The sequence below is a fragment of the Symphalangus syndactylus genome, chromosome 5, assembly GCF_028878055.3.
Source record: "Symphalangus syndactylus isolate Jambi chromosome 5, NHGRI_mSymSyn1-v2.1_pri, whole genome shotgun sequence".
In the NCBI taxonomy this organism is placed as follows: Eukaryota; Metazoa; Chordata; class Mammalia; order Primates; family Hylobatidae; genus Symphalangus; species Symphalangus syndactylus.
In genome coordinates, this window is record NC_072427.2 from 53503373 (window position 1) to 53526778 (window position 23406).

The window sequence follows — 23406 nt, forward strand, 5'->3', positions numbered from 1 at the left end:
ATTGTATGTATCTGCTAAGCATCTTAGTGATTTGACTCTCCTGCTTCAGCCCAGCCCACAGATGAGATTGTGACATATTGTTTGACTCTGCACCTTGAAGATGTGACTCTCTTTTCCAGCCTTGGTGCTGCCCACAGGTGGCATTGTGACATATGGCTGGGCCTTTCATCCAAATGATGTGTGATTGTGACATACACCTCTGTCTGGAACCTGAATGACTTGACTTTTCTTCCTGGTCCCAAAAGTCATGTGTCTCTTCTTCAGCCTGCACCCTACCACAAAAGGATTGTGATGCCTCACTGCACTCAGCACCTAGATGATGTAACTCTCACCTTTTGCCTGGACCTTGCATATTAAAGGTTGGATTGTGACATATACTTTAGCCCAGCTCAGAGTTGTGATGACAACACTTATACCACAAACCAGCCAACGGGAGAGATGCTGGCATTTGTAGCTAGACTTTTAGAGAAAGGAATAAATTCCTGGGTCTTCTGTAGGTGATGTAACTCTCCTTGCTGGGTCCTGCCTATAGGAAGCATAAGGACCTGTCTGTGTATCCATCACCCAGCTGTTGTGACTCTCCTTTTTTGACTGAAACCTGCCACAAAGGGTGATTGTGACATATCACTGGGCCCAGAACCTAGTCTCTGGTGTGTCTTTATTAGCAGTGTGAGAACAAACTAATACAGTAAATTGGTACCAGCAGAGTGGGGCACTGCTGAAAAGATAGCCGAAAATGTGGAAGTGACTTTGGAACCGGGTAACAGGCAGAAGTTGGAACAGTTTGGAGGGCTCAGAATACAGAAGAATGTGGGGAAGTGTGGGACTTCCTATAGACTTGTTGAATGGCTTTGACCAAAATGCTGATAGCGATATGGACAATAAAGTCCAGGCTGAGGTGGTCTCAGAGGGACATGAGGAACTTGCTGGGAACTGGAGCAAAGGTGACTCTTCTTATGTTTTAGCAAAGAGACTGGTGGCATTTTGCCCCTTCCCTAGAGATTTGTGGAACTTTGAACTTGAAAGACATGACTTAGGGTATCTGGAGGAAGAAATTTCTAAGGAGGGCAGGTCTCTGTTGATCCATGGATGGGGATCTCTGTTCCACAGGATGGGGTTTGTAAAGTTGTTAAGAATAAAGCCTACTTTTAAGAGATATCAAGTGAAATTTAGAAGATGGCAAGGGGGTAAAACTGAGTATTATGCTTGGAAATGCTTGGTGATACAGGACAAAAAATAAATAAAACACACCCAAATACAGGATGATAGCTTGTGTAACACACAGAGATATTATTTATCAGGTTGCTTATGCCCGTACAGAAGGGGATATGATAGTATGCACAGCATATGCATGTGAACTACGAAAGTATGGTTTGAAGGTTGGCCTGACCAATTACACTGCAGTGTATTGTACTGGCCAGCAGCCTTCTCAATAGGTTTGGTATGGAAAAGATCTATGAAGGCCAAGTGGAGGTGACTGGCGAGGAATACAATGTGTAAAGCATTGATGATCAGCCAAGTGCCTTTACCTGCTATTTGGATGCAGGCCTTGCCAGAACTACCAGTGGCAATGAAGTTTTTGGTGCCTTGAAGAGAGCTGTAGATAGAGGCTTGTCTATCCCTCACAGTACCAAATGATTCCCTGGTTATGGTTCTGAAAGCAAAGAATTTAATGCAGAAGTACACCGGAAGCACATCATGGGCCAGAATGTTGCAGATTACATGTGCTACTTAATGGAGGAAGATGAAGATGCTTACCAGAAACAGTTCTTTCAATACAGGAAGAACAGTGTAACTCCAGACATGATGGAGGAGATGTATAAGAAAGCTCATGCTGCTATATGAGAGAATCCCATCTAGGAGAAGAAGCCGAAGAAAAAAATTAAAAAGAAGTGGAACTGTCCCAAAATGTCCCTTGCTCAAAAGAAATATTGAGTAGCTCAAAAGAATGCAAGCTTCCTCAGAGCTCAGAAGTGGGCTCCTAAGAGCTAAACCAAACAATTTTCCATGATGATTTTTCAGATGAAGACCATAAACTTATTGACAGCAAAAAAAAAAAAAATGAAATTTATAAGCAGCAAAGCATTCAAGAGGTGACTTGGGTTCCGTTAAAGGTATTCAGCTTTAAAAAGAAAACAGAGCATAAAAGTTTGGAAAATTTGCAGCCTGACAACGCAATAGAATATAAAATCTCATTTTTTTGAGGAGAAATTTAAGCCAGCTGCAGAAATTTGCATAAGTAATGAGGAGTCGTATGTTAATTCCCAAGGCAATGGGGAAAATGTGTCCAGGGCATGTCAGAAATCTTCTTGGCAGGCCAGGTGCAGTGGCTCACACCTGTAATCCCAGCACTCTGGGAGGCTGAGATGGGCAGATTACGAGGTCTGGAGATCGAGATCATCCTGGCTAACACGGTGAAACACCATCTCTACTAAAAATACAAAAAATTAGCCGGGTGTGGTGGTGGGCACCTGTAGTCCTAGCTACTCAGGAGGCTGAGGCAGGAGAATGGAGTGAACCCGGGAGGCGGAGCTTGCAGTGAGCCGAGACGGCGCCACTATACTCTAGCCTGGGCGACAGAGCAAGACTCCGTCTCAAAAAAGAAAAAAAAAAAAGAAATCTTCTTGGCAGCCCATCCCATCCCAGGCCCAGAGGCCTAAAAGAAAAATATAGTTTCCTGGGTTGGCCCCAGTGCCTCCCTGCTCTGTGCAGCCCAGGGACTTGGTGCCCTGCATTCCAGCCACTGCAGTCATGGTTATATAGTTTCCTGGGTCGGGCCCAGCACCTCCCTGCTCTGTGCAGCCTGGGACTTGGTGCCCTGCATTCCAGCAACTCCAGTCATGGCTAAAAGGAGCCAAGGCAGAGCTCAGGCTGTTGCTTCAGATGGTGGAAGCCCCAAGCCTTGGCAGCTTTCACGTGCTGTTGAGCCTGCAGGTGCACGGAAGTCAGGAATTGAGGTTTGGAACCCTCCACCTAGATTTCAAAGAATGTATGAGAACACCAGGATGTCCAGGAGAAGTTTGCTGCAGGGGCGGGGCCCTCATGAAGAACCTCTGCTAGGACAGTGCAGCAGAAAAATGTGGGGTCAGAGCCGCCACACAGAGGAGTCCCTACTGGGGCACTGCCTAGTGGGGGTGTGAGAAGCTCCCAGATCCCAGAATGGTAGATCCACTGACAGCTTGCACCGTGAGCCTGGAAAATCCGCAGACACTCAACACTCAACCAGCCCGTGAAGGCAGCGGGGAGGGAGGCTGTACCCTGCAGAGCCACAGGGACCGAGCTGCCCAAGACCATAGGAACCCACCTCTTGCATCAGCATGACACGGATGTGGGACATGGTGTCAAAGGAGGTCATTTTGGAGCTTTAAGAAATCCTGCTGGATTTTGGACTTGCATGGGGTGTGTAGCCCCTTTGTTTTGGCCAATTTCTCCCATTTGAACCCATCTCCATTTGAACCCATTTGAACCCATGCTTGAATACATCAAGCATTGTATTTACCCAATGCTTGTACCCCCATTATATCTAGGAAGTAACTAACTTGCTTTTGATTTTACAGGCTCATAGGTGGAAGGGACTTGCCTTGTCTCAGATGAGACATTGGACTGTGTACTTTTGAGTTAATGCTGAAATTAGTTAAGACTTTGGGGAACTATTGAAGGCATGATTGGTTTTGCAATGTAAAGACATTAGATTTGGGAGGGGCAGGGGTGAAATGATATGGTTTGGCTGTGTCCCCACCCAAATCTCATGTTGAATTGTAACTCCCACAAGTCATGGGAGGAACATGGTGGGAGGTGATTAAATTATGGGGATGGGACTTTCCTGCACTGTTCTCGTGATAGTGAGTGAATTTCAGAATATCTGATGGTTGTAAAAACAGGAGTTTTCCTGCACAAGCTCTCTCTTTGCCTGCTGCTATCCATGTAAAATGTGACTTGCTTCTCCTCATCTTTTGCCATGATTGTGAGGCCTCCCCAGACACATGGAACTGTAAGTCTATTAAATCTCTTTCTTCCCTGTCTCAGGTATGTCTTTATCAGCAGCGTGAGAACAGACTAATAAAGCCAGTAACTGAATAAAAGTTTGAATTATGGATCATATGGTAGGTAAAATAAATAAAAGTCTGCAAAAAATACTTGGGCTTTATTTGGGCCACATTCTTTATATTGTTGTGACTTCCAGTGTTTTCACCTGAAGGGACATTTATGAACAGAAGGGTTGTTATTATTATTTGTATTTTTTACCTTGCTAAAAATACATGTTAATCTCTTAATAAAATTATCCTAGCAAATCTTAAACAACAAAATAAAAATTCTACTGAACATGTAAAGAACTAGCATCAATTCTATATAATCTTTTCCAGAAAATAAAACAGGAAGGAACACTTTCCAACTCATTTTGTGAAGCCAAAATCAGACAAAGCTAGCATAAAAAAAACTACAGATCAATATATCTCATAAACTTAAAAATTCCCAACAAAATGTTAGCAAACTGAATCCATGAATACGTGAAAATAATTATACACCATGACCACAGGGGATTTATTTCAGGTATGCATGGTTGGCTCAATATTTGAAAATTAATCAATGTAATCTAACCATATCAAAAGGCTAAAGAAGAAAAACCATATTATTTTCTTCTGAAGTCTCCAGAAGAAACACAGCCCTCTCTAATAGATTGAGTTTAGATTTCTGACCTCTAAAACTGTAAGAGAATAAATTTGGGTTAAGCCACTCAATTTCTGTTAATTTGTACAGCAATAGGAGATGAACACACATGATAATAGGGACTCTGCTGAAGTGATTGAGGACCCAGAGAAGGGGAAATTATTCTAACAAATAGAGGCGGGCACAATCCAATCACAAGGGCTCTTATGATTATGTTAGAAATTTATGATTAGGTTAGAAATCTTATAATTAGGTTAGAAATGTTAGAAACATTTTACAAATAAGGATTTCCTTTTCTTTCTTGTAAAGCTTCATCCAGCCCCATCATTCACTGATGTACAGAATTCCTTTTCCAGTCCTTGGTTTCTCACTCAGTTCCTTTGACAAGGAGCTTATTCTACAGCGAAGGCAGTGCATCACACCAGAACTCACTGGTCGTACCATGTGCTCCATTACCCAGAAGCAGCTGACTGGATAGAAGAGTGGCCTGCTAAAGCTTCAGAGGTACTATCTGCTGCAATCCAAAAGTCTGCAAAGTTGGGGTGCCACCCTACAGCATGCAGTATATGCTTAAACAAATTACCAGTGAATGTCACTATCTCCGTCACAGCCCACTGGGAAGCATGGTGTTGGAAACAAAGGAGCAAGATAGGAGCACTCCCTCCCTTATTACTATACCCAGTGACCCACTTCAGGAATTTTTGCCCCCTGTCTTAATAATCTTGAGCTCAGTGGATTTGCAGGTCTTAATATCCAAGGAAACACAACTAATAAAGGTACCATTACCTTTATTACCTGAGGTGGGATAGGCAGTCAAGGCAGTGACCATGTTCTCAGGATGCGGCAACCATGGTGACCATGCAGTCAACACAGTAAGTCTCAGCATCTGCATTGTAATTGAGCTACTCAAGCAAAGCTATCTTCAGTAGGGACTTTCCCCTCTAGAGAGCATGTGCACTTTGACTTTACCTGCCCTCATTATAATAGCAAAAACATACTCCTGAGTAGAGATTTAAGATGCTAATGAGACATGCAATATATGAACAAGCATGTACAGCTACTGCGCACGTGCACCCAGAGGACCACCCAGAACATTCTTACCAGCAACACCTCTCCCACCTCCTTAAAAATAATCATGTAAGACTCCCACAATGGGAGACTCCCTAGTGCTGGTCTTTGTTGTCTCATCCTTATGAGCAGCCCGTCCTGAATTTCTCTCTCTCTCAGGGTGTACTGTCTATTCTGCATCTAACTTTCAAAGTATTCTTTTTCTTTTGCAATACTCTATGCTGCACTTCTTTTGCTATGTGTCTCTTGTTTAAATTCTCTTAAACCAAGAAGACAAGAAACAAGGTATTACAACAGGTGTCAGCATTTCATTGGAAGCTGAGAATCCTCCCTGGCCATGTGAAGCTCCATATGCCTTATGACCATCGAGCAGACAAGGAGAGTCCCTCTACTGTCCAAGATAACTGCTTTCAACTCTCAGAGGGAACTGGGTTGCTGCTTCCTCACACTGGCAAGAACTGGCCGGGAGCTGGGCATTCACAGGTGTGCCTTCTTGCATTCCAGTGGTCCCAGTTCATGCACACCTTGGCACTCGAGTACAGACACAACACCAAGGTCTCAGATCCTATGAGAATGATGGTTTGGGTCACCTCAGCAGTGGATAAAAACCACATATCTGAAGTGGTGGCAGAGGTCAGGGGAACGTGGCATTAAAGAAGTGAGTTAACTAACAATTCAAACTTCAGAATCAGCTCTGGAAGCCGGGGCTACAGCAGCTGTGTTTTATGGTATTTTGTTGCTTCTCTTCCCCTACTTATTCTCTATTGTCATATATGAAGAGCACTGAGATAGCTAACATTTTAAGTTTCAGGTGTTACTGAACCAACATCACTCCCATATCACACAGTAGCTGATGGGATATTGTACAGCTCTTGTTTTGAGGACAAATGATTTTCTCTTGGACTGGACAAAAGATGTTTTTAAAATCCTAACAGGCACAAGTGGAGGACTGTCTGGGGCTATCCCTCATTGCCCTTTAGTCCTGCCCCTGGTCTTCTCCCCAGCCTTCTCACCAGCCCTGCTGCTGGCAGCTCTCCCATCTTCTGGAATCCAGGTAAGTCTGGCCAATGGGAGACACTGGCAGGACTTGATGGTGGGAGGAACAAGGTCACTGAATCTCCTGGCTCCTCTGGCCAGGCCACAGGTGATCACAGGCCACTGGAGCTCCCATCTCCCTTTTGCCCCTCAGGCCCATGAGGTCATGGCCTCTTTTCTTCGGGAGTTCAGCACACCCATTCTTTCCCCAAACCTGACCTTTGAGCACATAATCTCTTTCTTTCCTGAGAAAGACCCTATCTAGCAAGGAGGGTGGAAAATAGTCACCACCCAACGCTCAAAGATGTTCCTTACATGACTGTTTCAAGAGGAAAAACATAGACAATAACCTAAATGTCAACAAAAGGGGAAAAGCTGATGATAGCCTATCCACTTACAATGCAACATTGCACAGATTTTTAAATGATGATATAGAAATACATGCACATGTAAGTCCCCAGACGTAGCAGGTCACAACTGTTCAACCCAATAGGGCCCTGCTCACCTGGAGTATCCAGGGCAGCCATGTGAGGCTGGGGACACAAGGCTTCAGTGAGTTGTGCCCAAGGAGCCAGGGGTTTCTGAGGAACAGGGTTGCCCACCCAGAGCCACTGTGACCAGAGGGGTCCTGGCAGGGGGCGGAGGGGGAGAGCACTCAACTCATCTGACCTCTGAAATGTATTCATAAAATGAAAGGATTTGATTAAATAACCTCTAATGTTCCCTCTGATGGCAATTCCATCATCATGCAGTTTCCAGGCTGCGGTCCTGAACTACGGTGTGGAAAGCATGAGAAACCCCACTGATTCCTTCCAGGCACAGAATAGCTGCAAATTTTGAAGTCATGAAAAAAAAATGTTGTGTTTTTTTTTTTCTATTTTTAACAAAGAAGGACTTCTGGGGAAAATTTAAATACATGAAATGCTTTCTTTTTATGAAGCTTAGATGATTTCCTAACTTTAGGAACACTAAGATGTATCAACGATTTGATTTACTCAACAAATTATTATGCTTGGAATATTATATTTAAGTGGAACTTATTCATACCATAATTATAGATTGACTAATTAAATTTATTTGTGAGTGCTTTTCCTTTTCCCAAATTAAAGTATAAATTGGTAGATTTGAAGAAATCCAGTTCCTGGGTTGTTTCAGTTAATTTAAAAAGAAATAAAAGACATCGCCAAGCCTATGGTAAATCTTGCACTCCTAAAACATCTCTCAGCAGGCACGGAATCCCAGGTTCCCAGGACACGCAGGGGCCTCTCCTGGCAGTTAACTGTCTATCTCTGGCGAGTCCCACCTCACACAAACAGCTAGTGTGAAGTGCCACCAGGGAAACAGAGGGACTTTGGAGATTTAGGAAAGGCTTTGGGAACTCTTCCTCTGCAGGCTGGGGGCGGGGAGGCCACAGGGAGATGCACCATATGCAGAAACACTACGTGCAGCCGACCTGACCTTTGGGGCGGCTGGCAGGCGCAGAGGACAGAGTCAGAGTGTTCCAGGCACAGTGTGTTCCTCCAAGTCATGCTGACGCACACCCGCGTCCCTAGCTGGCACCTGAGCACGTGGGCGCTGGCTGGGCGGCCTGCAGAGCTCACATCCTCCACCCCGACCTCCATCCCCTCGGGAGCACCCACAGGGCACCCGGGTCAGGGAGGCCACGGGGCGCGGTCACCCCGCAAGGAAGAAGGCCAAGGGGAAGGAGAGGAGCCCTCTGCGCCCCTGAGAGAAGCCCCGAGATCCGCGGGGTCCCAGCGCTCCTGCGCCCCCTCTCCCCTGGGCTGCTGTGAGGCTGGAGACAGGCTGCAGTAAACTCCACCTTTGTGTCACCGGCGCCGTGAACCCTCAAAGCAGGCTTTCGCGTAAGTCACAACTGTCTGTCCTCACCCCGTTTCTCACACAGCTGTTATCTTGTGCTCCGAAACCCCAAGCCCGCCACGGTGGTGCCTCCGCGGGCCCACAGCTGCCCTCCTCTCCTGGCACCACCAGCCACCCCTCCTGCTCCAGGACGCCTGTGCAGGGGACCCTGGCTCAGAAAGTGTCGCTTGGGAGATGGAAGTGAAGACTGAAGCAACTTCCAACTCCCACCCACTCTCTAGGAGGCACTTTCTTTTTGGTTTTTTTTTTTTGTTTGGTTTGGTTTTTTTCGAGACGGAGTCTTGCTCTGTTGCCCCAGAGGCACTTTCTATTACTGAGAAGAAAACCCTGGAAAGTCTCAGGCTTCCCCCAGGAGCTTGGAACTCCCCTCGCCCCCTGCTTCCTGCCCTCCATCCCCCAGGAGCGGGTCCCTGCGCCCTAGCGGGAGTGGAGAGAGAGGCTCAGGTCCTTAGTGATGGCTTCAAGGCCTGGGAACCCCAGGTCCTGGTTTTCAGACTCGGGACAAACTGCACTCGCATTACCCTGGCTCACTCTTGTGCTCAGGAATTAATTTTTAATATCTGCATAGCATTTCTTACCTATAAGAATGTGTCTTCTTGTTCTAAAAGAATTTTTTTTTTTGGTTCTACAGTGTTTTATTTCTGAAAATAAAACAACAAAAAATGATATTTGCAGTGAACAAGACAAAATGTTAACATCTGTTACATATGGATATGTGGGTGTCATACACTATTCTGTACTTTTGTTTGAAATATCTTACAATTTAAAAACTTAAAAAGTAAAATAATTTTGCAATCATCTTGAATGGCTGCACAATATCCCATTTTACATGTATTTATGTGTGCATATAACTATATATTGCATAGGATTTATATTATACTTTGATATATTTTCTATATTTCCTATCTGCAATCTGCATAGTACATAGATCATTTTATAGTAGAAGAAATAGAAGCTCAGAATGGTTCAGTGTGAATTTTTACATGAATATTTCATGTGATGGTATTGTATAGTATTGTAAGTCACTTTTCTTTTTTTCTCATTAGAATAACCTGTAGCATAGAAACTCTTCCATATGGAAGAAATTGGTGTTAGCTTTTAATGAGGGGATTTTTTAAAATAGTGCAGTGTGCTGGCTATTTGTCAAGAAAACATTACATTTAACATGATGCCTGCAGATAAGTTTAAACTCTCTCCTTTCCCTTTATTCAGCTTCCTGTGAATCCAAGTCATAGCTCTGGTTCTCATTTCTTTTCGCCTCTGAACCTTTGTGGAGATGCCGTCCTGCCAGAGCAGCAACAAGGGAAGCCAGCCCACAGTGCATTGTTCGGCTCCCTCAATCGCTCCAAAATCCACCCGACCCAGCCCAGGAGGACCAGAGCAGGGCCCACTGCAGCAGATTCAGGTGGACGGGGCAGAAGTGAGCAGTGCCGTTGGCTGGGAGCGCTGGGGGACAGAGAGAGACTCCCGACCATGCTGGGGCCTAAGAGAACCAGAAGAGATGCGCAGATGAGCTTTGGAGGACGGAGGAATGGCACACTGCAGTGTGGGGTGCATCCTTGGCCCAGACACAGGGCAATTTCAGGGAACTCTACTAGGGAGGTGCAGGGGTGGCTGAGAATGGCAGCCCCAGAGAAGAAGATGGAGCCCAGTCCTACCTGGGCCGGCTCAGTGGGTGGGCTGGAGACACCAGCTGACACATGGAGCAGCAGCTCAGCTCCTCACTGATCATGGGGCTTGGTTAAGTGTATAAAGTTCCTTCTACTGCCAACAGTCTATCCTCCCCAACTCCTGGGAATACTCCAGCACAAACTGGGGAACACCAAGTTGCAAAGTAACAAGGACAAGGCCAGGAATCCTAGGCAACAGCTCTTCATATTCCCAGCACCTCCACCTCCTCAAGCCTGCCTGGGTAGGCCTCTGAAATCTCCATGAACCTTGCCTGTGGCCACCACAGCACAGTTTGTTGATTAACATACAGTGGTTCCCTTCTAGAAATTGGGAACGCGGGGCTGGGCATGGTGGTTCATGCCTGTAATCCCAGCACTTTGGGAGGCCAAGGCGGGCGGATCACCTGAGATCAGGAGTTCGAGACCAGACTGGCCGACATGGCAAAACCCTGTCTCTACTAAAATTACAAACATTAGCCGGGCGTGGTGGTGGGTGCCTGTAATCCCAACTATTCGGGAAGCTGAGGCAGGAGAATTGCTTGAACCCAGGAGGCAGAGGTTGCAGTGAGCCGAGATCGCACTTCTGCACTCCAGCCTAGGCAACAGAATGAGACTCCATCTCAAAAAAAAAAAAAAAACAACAACAACAACAACAAAATTTCAACGTGGATAGCTGAGGACAATGGCAGTGGTATAACTGCTTCTATCCCAAAATTTCCTCCCAAAAGACAGAAAAAACAAGAAAAGAAAGTAAAATCTACACAAAGCCATGCGTTCCACATAGTGTGAAGGTAGAGAACCCCAAAAGTGTAAAATATCTGAACTGAAAAGTGAAAATACCACCAAAACCCCAGCCTGCTCTCTCACTGCTGTCCCAGCCACAAAGCTTTACAGCAAATGGACAGAAAGCCCTAAGGAAAGTCAGAGGGGTTGCTGAGGTGATCAGAAGGTCCACCAGAAGGGGCCAGGGGGAACTGGGCCCTGGGAGGTGCTGTGAAAGGAGCAGGAGCACAGAAAGGGCCCATGTGGGGGCATGCAGCCTTGGGAAGGAAAGAGAAAAGAGGAAGGGAAAGCTCCTTTGGGCAACCAAGTGGTCAAGTGGAAAAGAAAAGGAGGTAAAAGCGGAGTTCCGCAAGACAGGAGTCGGAGGACTGTGCTCTGCCCACGGAAGAGCACCAGGAATCCTACGAAACACAAGCAAGCCCAACAGCGCTAAATGAACAAGAGAAAAATGAAGTCACACCTACAGAGCCAGTGCAAACGCTATCAGGAGTGGAAATGTCACACATATCAGCTGAAGAAAATCCCCTCTGAAAATAACCATGAAGCATGTAGAAGAAAACTACAAGCCCAAGCTTCAAAATGAATTCGCCATGCTCAAGCCTCAAGCAAGCATTAAAAATACAAACCCACCTTAAATCAGAGATTTGAAAACAGAAATGGGCAAATAACAGGGAGAAATAAAAAGTTGATTGAACTCAAGGATGACGTAACCAAGTTTCCTCAGAAATAAGGGGTTGTTTAATGGGTACAAAAAATAGAGTTAGTTAGAAGTAATAAGTTGTAGTGTTTGATAGCACGATAAGGCCACTATAATTAACAATAACTTATTGTATATTTTAAAATAACTGGAAGAAAGGACTTGGAATGTTCCCAAAACAAGTAACAATAAATGTTTGAGGTTATGGATATCCTAATTACCCTGATTTCATCATTACACATTGTATTATTGTATCAAAATATCACATGTCTCCCATAAATATGCAACAACTATTATGTACTCAGAGAAATCACTTTACAAAAGAAATGAGAAATAAATTAAAAGATGCCCAAAAGACAATAGACAAAAATGAAAATATAACAAGGGTCACTAAATAAAGATATCAAAGCAAGTGAGAGAATAAAAATGAATAAGTAAATAGATAAATTAAAAGGGCAGAGATAGTAGTGGAAATGGAATCCAGGCAATGAAGGAATAACATGTTTATAGGAGTCTCTTAGGGAAAAAATCAAATAGTAGAGTGAAGCTAATATTTAAAACTAAAATCTCCGTTATATGCTCTAGTAAAACTATAAGATTTCAAGGAAGAATATAAAAATCATCAAGGCCACAGGCAAAATAATCAGACTGACATTAGGTCTTCCAAAATCAACATATAAACAAAACGACAATGGAGCAGCATTTTAAAAAATAAGTCAATGAAAAAAAAAAGTGTAACAAAGGATTCCAATCCAGCCAACTTACAAAGAACAGTTTATTTGGCTCATGGTTCTGCAGCCTCTGAAAGTAGAGGCAGACACCAATATCCACTCAGCTTCTGGTGAGGGCCTCAGGCTGCTCCCACTTGTTGGGGAAGGCAAAGGGGACCCAGGGCATGCTGAGATCACGTGGCAAAAGAGGAAGCAAGAGAGTGGGAGGCCCCAGGCTCTTTTAACAACCAGCTCTCACAAGGACTAATAGAGTGAGAACTCATTACCACAAAGATGGCACCATGCCATTCAGAAGGGATCCACCACCATGACCCAGACACCTCCCATCAGGCCCCACCTCCAACACTGAGATCAAATTTCAACATAAGGTTTGAAGGGGACAAATATCCAAACCATAGCAATTAGTAACTTCTGTAAAGTAGAAATATTTTGAAATACAAAAACCTCTTTGCTGCCAATGCAACCAAGCTAGAAAATTACTAAGAAAAATGAAAAACAGAAAGGTCCTTCTGCGAGGAAAGTTAAAAATGTTCTATTGAAACAATTCTTGTGGGAAATAGAGACAGAAATTACAATTTTTAAAAAATGATGAAAACACTACATATCAAAATTTAAGGGATGCGTTTAAAGCAGTAATCAGAGGAAAATCATTGCACTAAACACATTTAATAACAACACCAAAAAAAAGATTAAATATCCAATTCTAAAAGCTAGAAAAAAACAAAGTCCACCAAATAAAGGAAGGAGATAATGAAGTTAAAGCAGAAATTAATGACATAGAGAATATAAAAACAGTATATTAATTAACCAACTCCCAGTTGTTGTTTTGAAAAAAATTAACAAGATGGACAAACCACAATCTAATTTGATTAAGGGGGAAAGGGGGAGAAAGCACAAATATTCAAAATAAGAAAGAACAACATGGAAATAATCATTGAAACAGAAGTAAAATTTAAGTCATAAATGACTAATTTGGAAACTTCTGTGAAAATAAATTTTAAATCCTAGGTGAAATGGATAGTTCCCTAGAGAAATACAGATTGCCATTATTGACCCCATCTGATTTAGAAAGCTTAAACAGACCTATTTCCAAAGAAATAAAAAGTTATTGAAGAAATAACTAGCCCACTCCCAAGAAAGAGCCAGGCCAAGATAGTCTCACAGGGGAATTGTACCAAGCCCTCAAAAACCAGATAGTCACAATTATCTATAAATTATTTCAGATTATTGAAAAGAAGGTAAATTTTCCTAATTCCCTTTATGAAGCAAATGTGACAATGATACCTAAACCAGGTAAAGACTCATTAAAAAAAAAAAGAGTACTACAGAAAAGTATTACTTATGAATATCATGAATTACTAATAAATATCAGTGCCAAATAGAAAATGAAATATTAGCAAAAAGACCACATTAAGAAAATAATAAATCATAAAAAAGATAATTCATTCCAGAATTCAAGGTTGGTTCAATACTAGGAAATTCATTAGTACCATACACTCTATTAATAGATCTAAGTGAAAAATAATATGATGATTTCCATAAATACTGGGGGGAAAAAATCTTTGTCAAATTTCAACACCCATTCTTGCTTAAAACACTCAAGAAAGTAGGAATTGGTGGATACTTTGTTAATGTGATAAAAAAATTATATTAGGTATATATATCTAATCCTAAAGCCAGTATCATATTTAATAGGGAAATACTAAAGGCATTTCCACTATGATCAGTGTGTCAGAATCTCCAAGACCATCCTGACACTTGGAGATTTTCTAGAAGAATTCTGCGAGTCAGCATGCAGTTGCACACCTGACTATCATTCATTACAGCCATGAAGTAAGGACACACAGCCACATCATAAGGGGAAAGACGAATGTGGAGTCCACGTGAGTACAGATCCATGTGAGGCTTCCTTCTCGCTCTTCCTCCCACAGGGGTGCTCACAGAGTGCCCCAGCAATGAAAATGTAGCAACATGTGTGTTATGTTCCTGCCCAGATAAGCCCATTAGAGACTCAGGTTTTTATTGGGGTCTGACACATAATCATCCTCTGCCTAACATATATCAAAATTCCAGACTCCCAGAAAGAAAACAGGTGTTTAGCATAAATCAAATTGCTTGCATAAACAGTCTAGGCACAGTAAACTGTCATTATCAGTTAGATAATGGTGGGAATACTTCTGAAATTTGAGTTCCCAGATGCCAGCCAACGACTAACCTGGCAAGTAGACCTTTCTAAGCATGGCAGTCATAGGCCTGCTGTGTTTACCCTTTATTTCTGCTACTATTTAACATTAGACAGGGATATCAACTAAGGATAAATTAACTTACAAAAACCAATGGCCTCTATATACACAAAAAAATAAACAGTAGAGAACTTACTGCCAAAGAAAACCACATGCATAATATCAACAAAGATTAAATATTTTATAATACATTTAACAAAAAATGTGCAAAATTTATACAACACAATTTTAAAACATTCCTGAAAGACACAGAAGTAGACTTGATAAAATACAAAGACACATCCTGTTCTCAGATTAAATTAGTTAACAATATATAGATGACAGCTATTGCCACATTAATGTATGAATTCAATGCAATCTTGATCAAAAATGTCAGCAAACTATTTCATAATCGAGTTAGACAAGTTGATGCTAATGTTCGCAAGAAAAAAGAAATGTGTAAGAATATCCCAAAAAGCACTGAAAAAGAAAAACTAAAAGGGGGACATAACTAGCCCTACCAGACATTAAAACATATTATAAAGCCTCAAACAATTTGATGCTGGTCCATTAACAGACAAATAGACATGTAATATAATAGGAAGTTCAGAAATAGGACCAAGGACATATGAAAAGTTAATGTAGGATAAAATTGACATCTCAAATCACTGGAGTATAAGTGTCCTCTTTAATAAATGGTACCGGGACAACCGGGTAGTCATTTGGAAAAATAAAATAAAATTAGATTCCATATTTCACACTATATGCAAGAAAAAAACCCAAATGTATTAGAGATTTAAATGTAAAATAAGATAGCATAGAAGTAATGGGTGATTTTTTATTTAGCCTTTCTATATAAGACTGAAAATCCAGAGACATAACTAGTAAATTTGTCTACATAAAAGTGTTTTAAAATTACATGACCAAAATAAACAAAGACACACTATAAAAAGTCACAAAACAACTAACTAGGAGTAAATAACTGCAGTCTATACCACAAAGAGCTAATATCCCTAATAAATAAAGAACCCTTGAACACTGAAACAAAGATGCAATCGAAAAACAGAAAACTGACATGAATGCACAATTAACCAAAAAGGATTCAAAAATGGCCTTCAAACATGAAAAAAAAATGTTCAAAGTCACTTATCATTAAGGAAATGCAAATGAAAACAGCACTGAGATATTTTCAGAAAACTGATAAAATGAAAAATTATGACATTCTGTCAGGCAGACTAGGAAAATGGCCACACTCACATAATGCCAGTGGGAGTATAACCCAGTACAACTCTTGCAGAGGGAAATCTGTCAATGAAGAATAAAATATGCACTTACCTTTGACTCTGTGATCTGACTTCTAGAAATATACCCTGAAGCTACACCTCTAACAATACAAAAATATTCACTGTAGTGTGGTTTGTAATTACAAAAGACTGGAGACAACCTAAATGCCTCTATGTAGAAGGAAGGTTGAATAAACGATGGCACATTCACAAAATGGGGTACTCTATAGTTATAAAAAAGAATTGGGAAGATTTCTGTGAACTGATTAGGAGTGATTTCCAAGACATACCATTAAGCTTATAAAAAGCAAAATGTGAAAGATTATCTACACTATGTTATTCTTCAAGTAATAAAGAAGGGAATACAAAATAAACAGTTGTATGTGCTTATTTATGTTAAAAAAAAAAATACGGCTGGGTGCGGTGGCTCACACCTGTAATCCCAGCACTTTAGGAGGCCGAGGCAGGTGGATCACAAAGTCAGGAGTTCGAGACCAGCCTAATCAATGTGGTGAAACCCTGCATCTACTAAAAATACAAAAATTAGCCAGGCGTGGTGGAGGGCATCTGTAGTCCCAGCTACTCAGGAGGCTGAGGCAGGACAATCACTTGAACCCAGGAGGCAGAGGTTGCAGTGAGCCAAGATCATGCCACTGCACTCCAGCCTGGGCGACAGAGTGAGACCCCGTCTAAAGAAAAAAAAAAAGAAAGAAAAAAGAAAAGAAAAGAAATACAAGACAGGTACATCAGCTACTTACAGGAAAGATCTGGGTAAGGCAGAAAGACAAGCGAAGGAGAACAGGATAGTAAGCATGAGGAGAGAGTGATACTTCCTTTCATATACATTTCTGTATGGCTTTGATTCTTAGAACCATGGTAATGGTTCAAATATCCCATCTTAGTCCATTTATGATGCAATAAAGAAATACTTGAGGCTGGTTAATTTAAAGAAAAGAACAGCCTGCAGGCAACTTGGCAAAATCCTGTCTCTACAAAAAATACAAAAATTAGCCAGTTGTGGTGGTATAAGCCTGTAGTCCCAGCTACTTGGGAGGCTGTGGTAGGAGGATTCCTTGAGCCTGGAAAGGTTGAGGCTGAAGTGATTGTGCCACTGCACTTCAAGCAGAATAGAATGAGACCCTGTCTCAAGAAGAAAAGAAAAAAGAAAAGAAAAGAGGTTTATTTGGCTCACAGTTCTGCAGGCTGTAGAACAAGCATGGCACCAGCATCTGCATCTGATGAGGGCCTCCGGCTGCTTCCCCTCATAGTGGAAAGCTGGTGTGCAGAGATCACATGGCAGGAGCGGAAGTGAGGGAGAAAATAAGACAGAAGGGGGAGGTGCCAGGCTCTTTTAACAACCAAGTGTCTTGGGAATTAATAGAGTGAGAACTCATTCATTACCATGAGGATGGCACCAAGCCATTCTTAGAGGATCCACCCCCATGACCCAAACACCTTCCATGAGGCCCCACCTTCAACACTAGAGATCAGATTTCAACATGAGATTTGGAGGGACAAGTATCCAAATCATAGCAATCCCAGCCCCAATAAGCACATTACAAATAAATAAACATAAACATACTGAAGGCTATGGAGAAGAACAGAACTAATCTAAGAAATTTCGGAAAACCATATTTTGACAGGCTACTTTAAGACTAAAGACAAAAAGAAGTCTACACAAATACTGTAGTTGAGTTAGTAAATCTATTTCTCACAAAGATATGAGTTAGCAATTCTGTAACTACTTTAGGTGTATGCTAGGAATTGAACAAATAAGTGAGTATATATTGTAGATAGAGCAAGGGGCAAATCTTATGGTGTTGGATTGGAATTCAGGGAATCAATATGAGCTGAAGGTTTTGAACACGTAGATGAGTAAATTAATATATAGATACAGATATGCATGCATGGATGTGGGTGTTGGTATACGAACACATATGCCCAACTATGCTGATTGCAGAGGCCTAGATTCAGTGACATCTAAATTGCTACACGCACACCAAGCATCCAGATTTTGAATTCTAAACACCATTCTCCAATACAAGGAATGAAGAATCTTAAGCATCCGGATTTTGAATTCTAAACACCATTCTCCAATACAAGGAATGAGAAATCTTTTGAGAGGCAGTTGATTCCAGGGCAAGAGCAGACAAAATGCAAAATGATTCAGGAACATTTTATGATGTGAGAAAATGGAAAACCGATTGAAAATTGATGAGGTTGTGTCTAAAGAAGACAGGAGCCAAATGGACACCGAAGCTGCTCCCAATAGTCAAAACTGGAATAATCTGAGCAACAAAATAAATAACAATAGTACCGACTTACAACACATAGAATAAAATAAACATCCATGAACTTTTACAAATGTAAATAAATAAATAAAGGAGAAGGATAGCTCTTCCTTACAGATAAGCTCCAGTTAATAAATGTATTAATAGAAGCAATAAGGATAATACAAAATCATCATTAGGCAAACTCTACAGTCATAATGATTAGAGGCAAAGAGCTACTGACAAATGCTAAAATCAGTAAGAAAAAGGAAAAACACAATGTTAGTATAGTCTCAAAGTATTTCCCGACAAGATAATTTGCCAGGGCTCCACTTCACAATACAGAAACCTGGCAGACACCACATGAGCCAAGTGATCGATGTTAACACATTCAGTAATAGCACATGCCAATGTTTGTACCTCAATATGATGCACTAGAAAAGGCACATCACCTCTGTGATCTCGCCAAAACTTCATAGCCTCAAAACTGTCATGAGAAAACATGAGACAAACCCAAACTGAGAAATCTCTACAAGGTAACTGACTAATACTTTTCAAAAGTGTCAAGATAGACTAAAGAATTTAGACAAAATTCAAGACATATGATAACTAAATGAAATGTGGGATTCTGGATAGAATATTGGACAGAAAAAAAGTCATTAGGAAAAACTGAAGAAACTGAACAGTATTTGTAGTTTTAGTAATATTCTAGTAATGTTAATTTTCTGGTTTTGATAATTTTATCATGGTTGTATAATTTTTAACTTTAGGGGAAGTTGGGTGATAGGTAAATGTGGACTCTCTATACTTTTTTCCAACATTTATATGTCTAAAATTCTTTCAAAAGAAAATGTCCTTGTTTCCCTGTTTTTGAAAAAAAAAACATTTCAAGAGAAAGAAAGATTAGATATATCAAATACATCATCTTAAAAATGCTATCCATCATTGTCAAATTATTATAATCCAAAAATGTCTTGCTTGCTCTCATTCATGATAAACTATTCCTCCATGTGTTTTGCAGTTTTAGATTGTGAGCTCATATATGTTGGTTCTGTCTATAGGAATACTGAATAGAGATTCCCCTTATGCTGCTAAATCCTTGTTATAAGAAGAGACTGCTACAACCTGAAAGAAAGTGGGGCCAAAACTGCCATGAAAATCTTCACATACTGTATTTAATGTGCCCATCAGGTCAGATGAAGACATTTTCTAAAGATGAGCCAGTACCATTCTATGAGATGGCCTCATAGAATGAGTTAGAGAAGAGTCCCTCCTCTTCTGATACCAAACCTAGCACAGACACAACAAAAAAAAAAAAAAAAAAAGAAAGAAAGAAAGAAAATTTCAGGCTAATATCCCTGATGAACATAGATGCAAAAATCCTCAATAAAATACTAGCAAACTGAATCCAGCAGCTCATCAAAAAGCTAATCCACTATGATTAGGCTCTATCTCTTAGATGCAACTTTGGTGCAACATATGCAAATCAACAAATGTGATTCACCACATAAACAGAATTAAAAACAAAAACCACATGATCATCGCCATAGATTCAGAACAAGCTTTTGATAAAATTCAACATCCCTAGGCATCAAAGGAGCATACCTTAAAATAATAAGAGCTGTCTATGACAAACCCACAGCCAACATCATACTGAATGGGCAAAAGCTGGAACCATTCCCTTTGAGAACTGGAACAAGATAAGGATGCCCTCTCTCACCACTCCTATTCAACATAGTACTGGAAGTCCTAACCAGAGCAATCAGGCAAGAGTAAGAAATAAAAGACATCCAAATACGAAGAGAGGAAGTCAAACTATCTCTTTTCACAGACAATATGGTTTTATACCTAGAAAACCCCATAGTCTCGGCCCAAAAGCTATTTCAGCAGATGAACAACTCCAGCAAAATTTCAGGATACAAAATCAATGGCTGAAAATCAGTAGCATTTTTAAACACCAACAACATTCAAGCTGAGAGCCAAATCAAGAATGCAATCCCATTTACATCAGCTATACAAAAAATACAATACCTAGAAATATAGCTAACCAGGGAGGTGAAAGAGCTCTACAACAAGAATTACAAACCACTGCTGAAAGAAATCAGTGATGACACAAACAAATGGAAAAACTTTCCATGCTCATGGATAAGAAGAATCACTATTATTAAAATGGCCATAATGCCCAAAGCAATCTACAGATTCAATGCTATTTATATCAAACACCAATGATATTCTTCACAGAATTAGAAAAAACTATTGCAAAATATATATGGAACCAAAAAAAGAGCCCAAATAGCCAAGGAAGTTTAAAGCAAAAAGAACAAAGCTGGAGGCATCACATTACCCAGCTTCAAACTATACTACATGACTACAGTTAACCAAAACATCATGATAGTGGTACAAAAACAGACACATGGACCAATGAAACAGAATAGAAGACCCAGAAATAACACACGTACAACTATCAGATCTTTGACAAAATCAACAAAAACAAGCAATGGGGAAAGGACCCCCATTCAATAAATGGTGCTGAGATAACTGGCTAGTCATATGCAGAAGATTGAAACCAGACCCCTTCCTTCCATCACACACAAAAATCAACTCAAGATGGATCAAAGATTTTAATTTAAAACCTAAAACTATAAAAACCCTAGACAAAAACCTAGGACCTACCATTTTGGACACAGAGCCTGGCAAAGATTTCACGACAAAGACCCCAAAAGCAATTACAACAAAAACAAAAGTTGACAAATGGGGCCTCATTAAACTAAGGAGCTTCTGCATAACAAAAGAAACTATCACCTCAGTAAACAGACAACCAATGTAATGGGAGAAAATTTTTGCAAACTATGTATCTGACAAAGGTCTAATATTCAGAATCTATAAGAGACGTAAACAAATTTACAAGCAAAAAACAAACAACCCTGTTAAAATATGGGCAAAGGACATGAATAGCTATTTCTCAAAAGGAGACATACACATGGCCAACAAGCATATGAACAAATGCTCAACATGGCTAATCACGTTGCAAATCAAAACCGAAATGAGATAGCATCTCATGCCAGTCAGAATGGTTAGTATTAAAAAGTGAAAAATAACAGATGTTGGTGAGGTTGCAGAGAAAAGAGAATGCTTATACACTGCTGATTAGCGTATAAGTCAGTTCAGCCAATGTGGAAAGCGGTTTGGAGACCCTCAAAGAATACCATTCAGCCCACCAATCCCATTACTGTGTATGTACCCAAAGGAATATAAATCATTCTACCACAAAGACACATGCATGCATATGTTCATCGCAGCACTATTCACAATAGCAAAGAGGCAGAATCAACCTAAATGCCCATCAACAGTGAACTGAATAAAGAAAATGTGACACATATCATGGAATACTATGCAGCCACAAAAAAAGAATGAAATCACGTCCTTTGCAGCAACATGGATGCAGCTGGAAACCACTGTCCTTAGCAAACTAACGCAGGAACAGAAAACCAAATACTGCATATTTTCATTATTATAAGTAGGAGCTAAACATTGAGTACACATGGACACAAAGAAGGGAACCATAGACACTGGAGTCTACTTGAGGGTGGAAGGTGGGAGGAGGGTAAAGATCAAAAAACTACGTATCAGGTCCTATGCTCATTACCTGAGTGATGAAAAAATCTGTAAGCCAAGCCCCCATGACATGCAGTTTACCCATGTAAGAAACCTGCACATGTACCTCCGAACACAAAATGCAAATTGGAAAGAAAAAGAAGACATTTCCTGCCTAACAGTTTCATTCTAAATTTTCTTCTTCTAAGGGTAAACATGTTTATATTGATGTTATGACTCCCTATATCCAAGAATCATCCAGAAATTTTTAAACATGAATTTAAAGGACACTTAGCATTTCAAATCCCTATAAAACAAAAGGACAAGTAAAACAACGTTCCTTAACACAGGTTATTCATTACTAACTTTGAAGCCCTTCTAAATCTACAGAAATATGTTCCATTATCCAAATTTAGAAATACTCAAAATTGATCTTGAATTTCAGGGGACAAGATGTCTACAGTTTTCATTGTACCAACTACTCTATGGTTTGACCAAATTTTCTAGAAGACAATCTGACCTCAGTAACAAAGGTCAGTGCAACATAGATTAATAGACCCAAATGTGTCCAGCTGTTTTCCAAAAAATAGAACACACCTGACCTACTGTATGTGCTTCAGAGTGGGGCCTGTTTCAGAGCCACTGCAACATGACAGAAGAAGGATTTGACCCAAAATGTACACTGGAGAACTCAGGTCCAAAATGGCAGGAAAAGGGCCAGGAAGCCCTCAAAATGTGGAAGAGGTCTTAGGGTAGGTGTTAGATAGCAGATGCAAAACGAGAGATGAAAGCCCAAGGCATGAAGATGAAGGCAGGCCACTCTGAAGGGCATGGCTGCTTGGGGTAGGGGAGCTGGGTGTGTGAGATCTGTGGGGCCCAGAGATTTGCCTAGGACCTCTGTATACAAACCTTACTCTCTTCGGGGCTAACAGTGAATAGTTTGAACATGAATTGGTTGAATTAAGCTTTTGAATCAAATTATTACTAAAAATGATAATAATAATAATAGGCTACAGCACTTTTTGAATGCCAACTAGGAGCTCAACATGGAGCTCAGTACTTCTACATGATCTTCTTGGTTCTCACAAGCAGCATGATTAATATTCTATAGATATTATTCTAAAGATAAGAAAATTGAGGCTCAGAGGTATTAAGTAATTTGTCTAAAATTTTAGAACTAGGAAGTGGCAAAGCTGAGCTTTGAACATGGATCCATCTGATGTGAAAGCCTGTGCTCATAAACATCATGTGAACTATAACCTGTTTGCCTGAATTGGAAGAGTCCTTCCTGGACTGGTGCGCAGATCTCTGAGCATGCCCACTGGAGTGGTGCTCTCATGGTCCTGTGGTATTCATGGCACATGAGAAAGCTTCCAACCCATCCATCTCCCCATTATGCCAGAAGCTGCATCCAGCTGCAATGAGGTCTGGTTAAGCTTGATGATGATGGTCAGACTGCTCACAGAGAGGAGAAGCAAGGTGAGGACCTGTTACATGAGGATGA

General features: G+C 40.9%; 1 protein-coding gene and 1 pseudogene across 5 annotated transcripts in view; one reads left to right on the forward strand and one right to left on the reverse strand.

Annotated features, from left to right (window-relative positions):
• OCA2 (OCA2 melanosomal transmembrane protein) overlaps positions 1-23406 on the reverse strand; it is a 335403-nt gene that overhangs the window by 138251 nt on the left and 173746 nt on the right. Inside the window, exon 20 of one of the 5 annotated variants that reach the window (XM_063640250.1) lies at positions 9275-9293. The exons of the other annotated variants lie outside the window; for them this stretch is intronic. Within the exon in view, the coding sequence (XP_063496320.1) occupies positions 9288-9293 (6 nt within the window). The 3' untranslated portion in view covers positions 9275-9287. Of the gene's footprint in view, positions 1-9274; positions 9294-23406 lie in introns of those variants that run through there. 5 annotated transcript variants of the gene reach the window in all.
• LOC129482524 (large ribosomal subunit protein uL18-like) lies at positions 910-1992 on the forward strand (annotated as a pseudogene).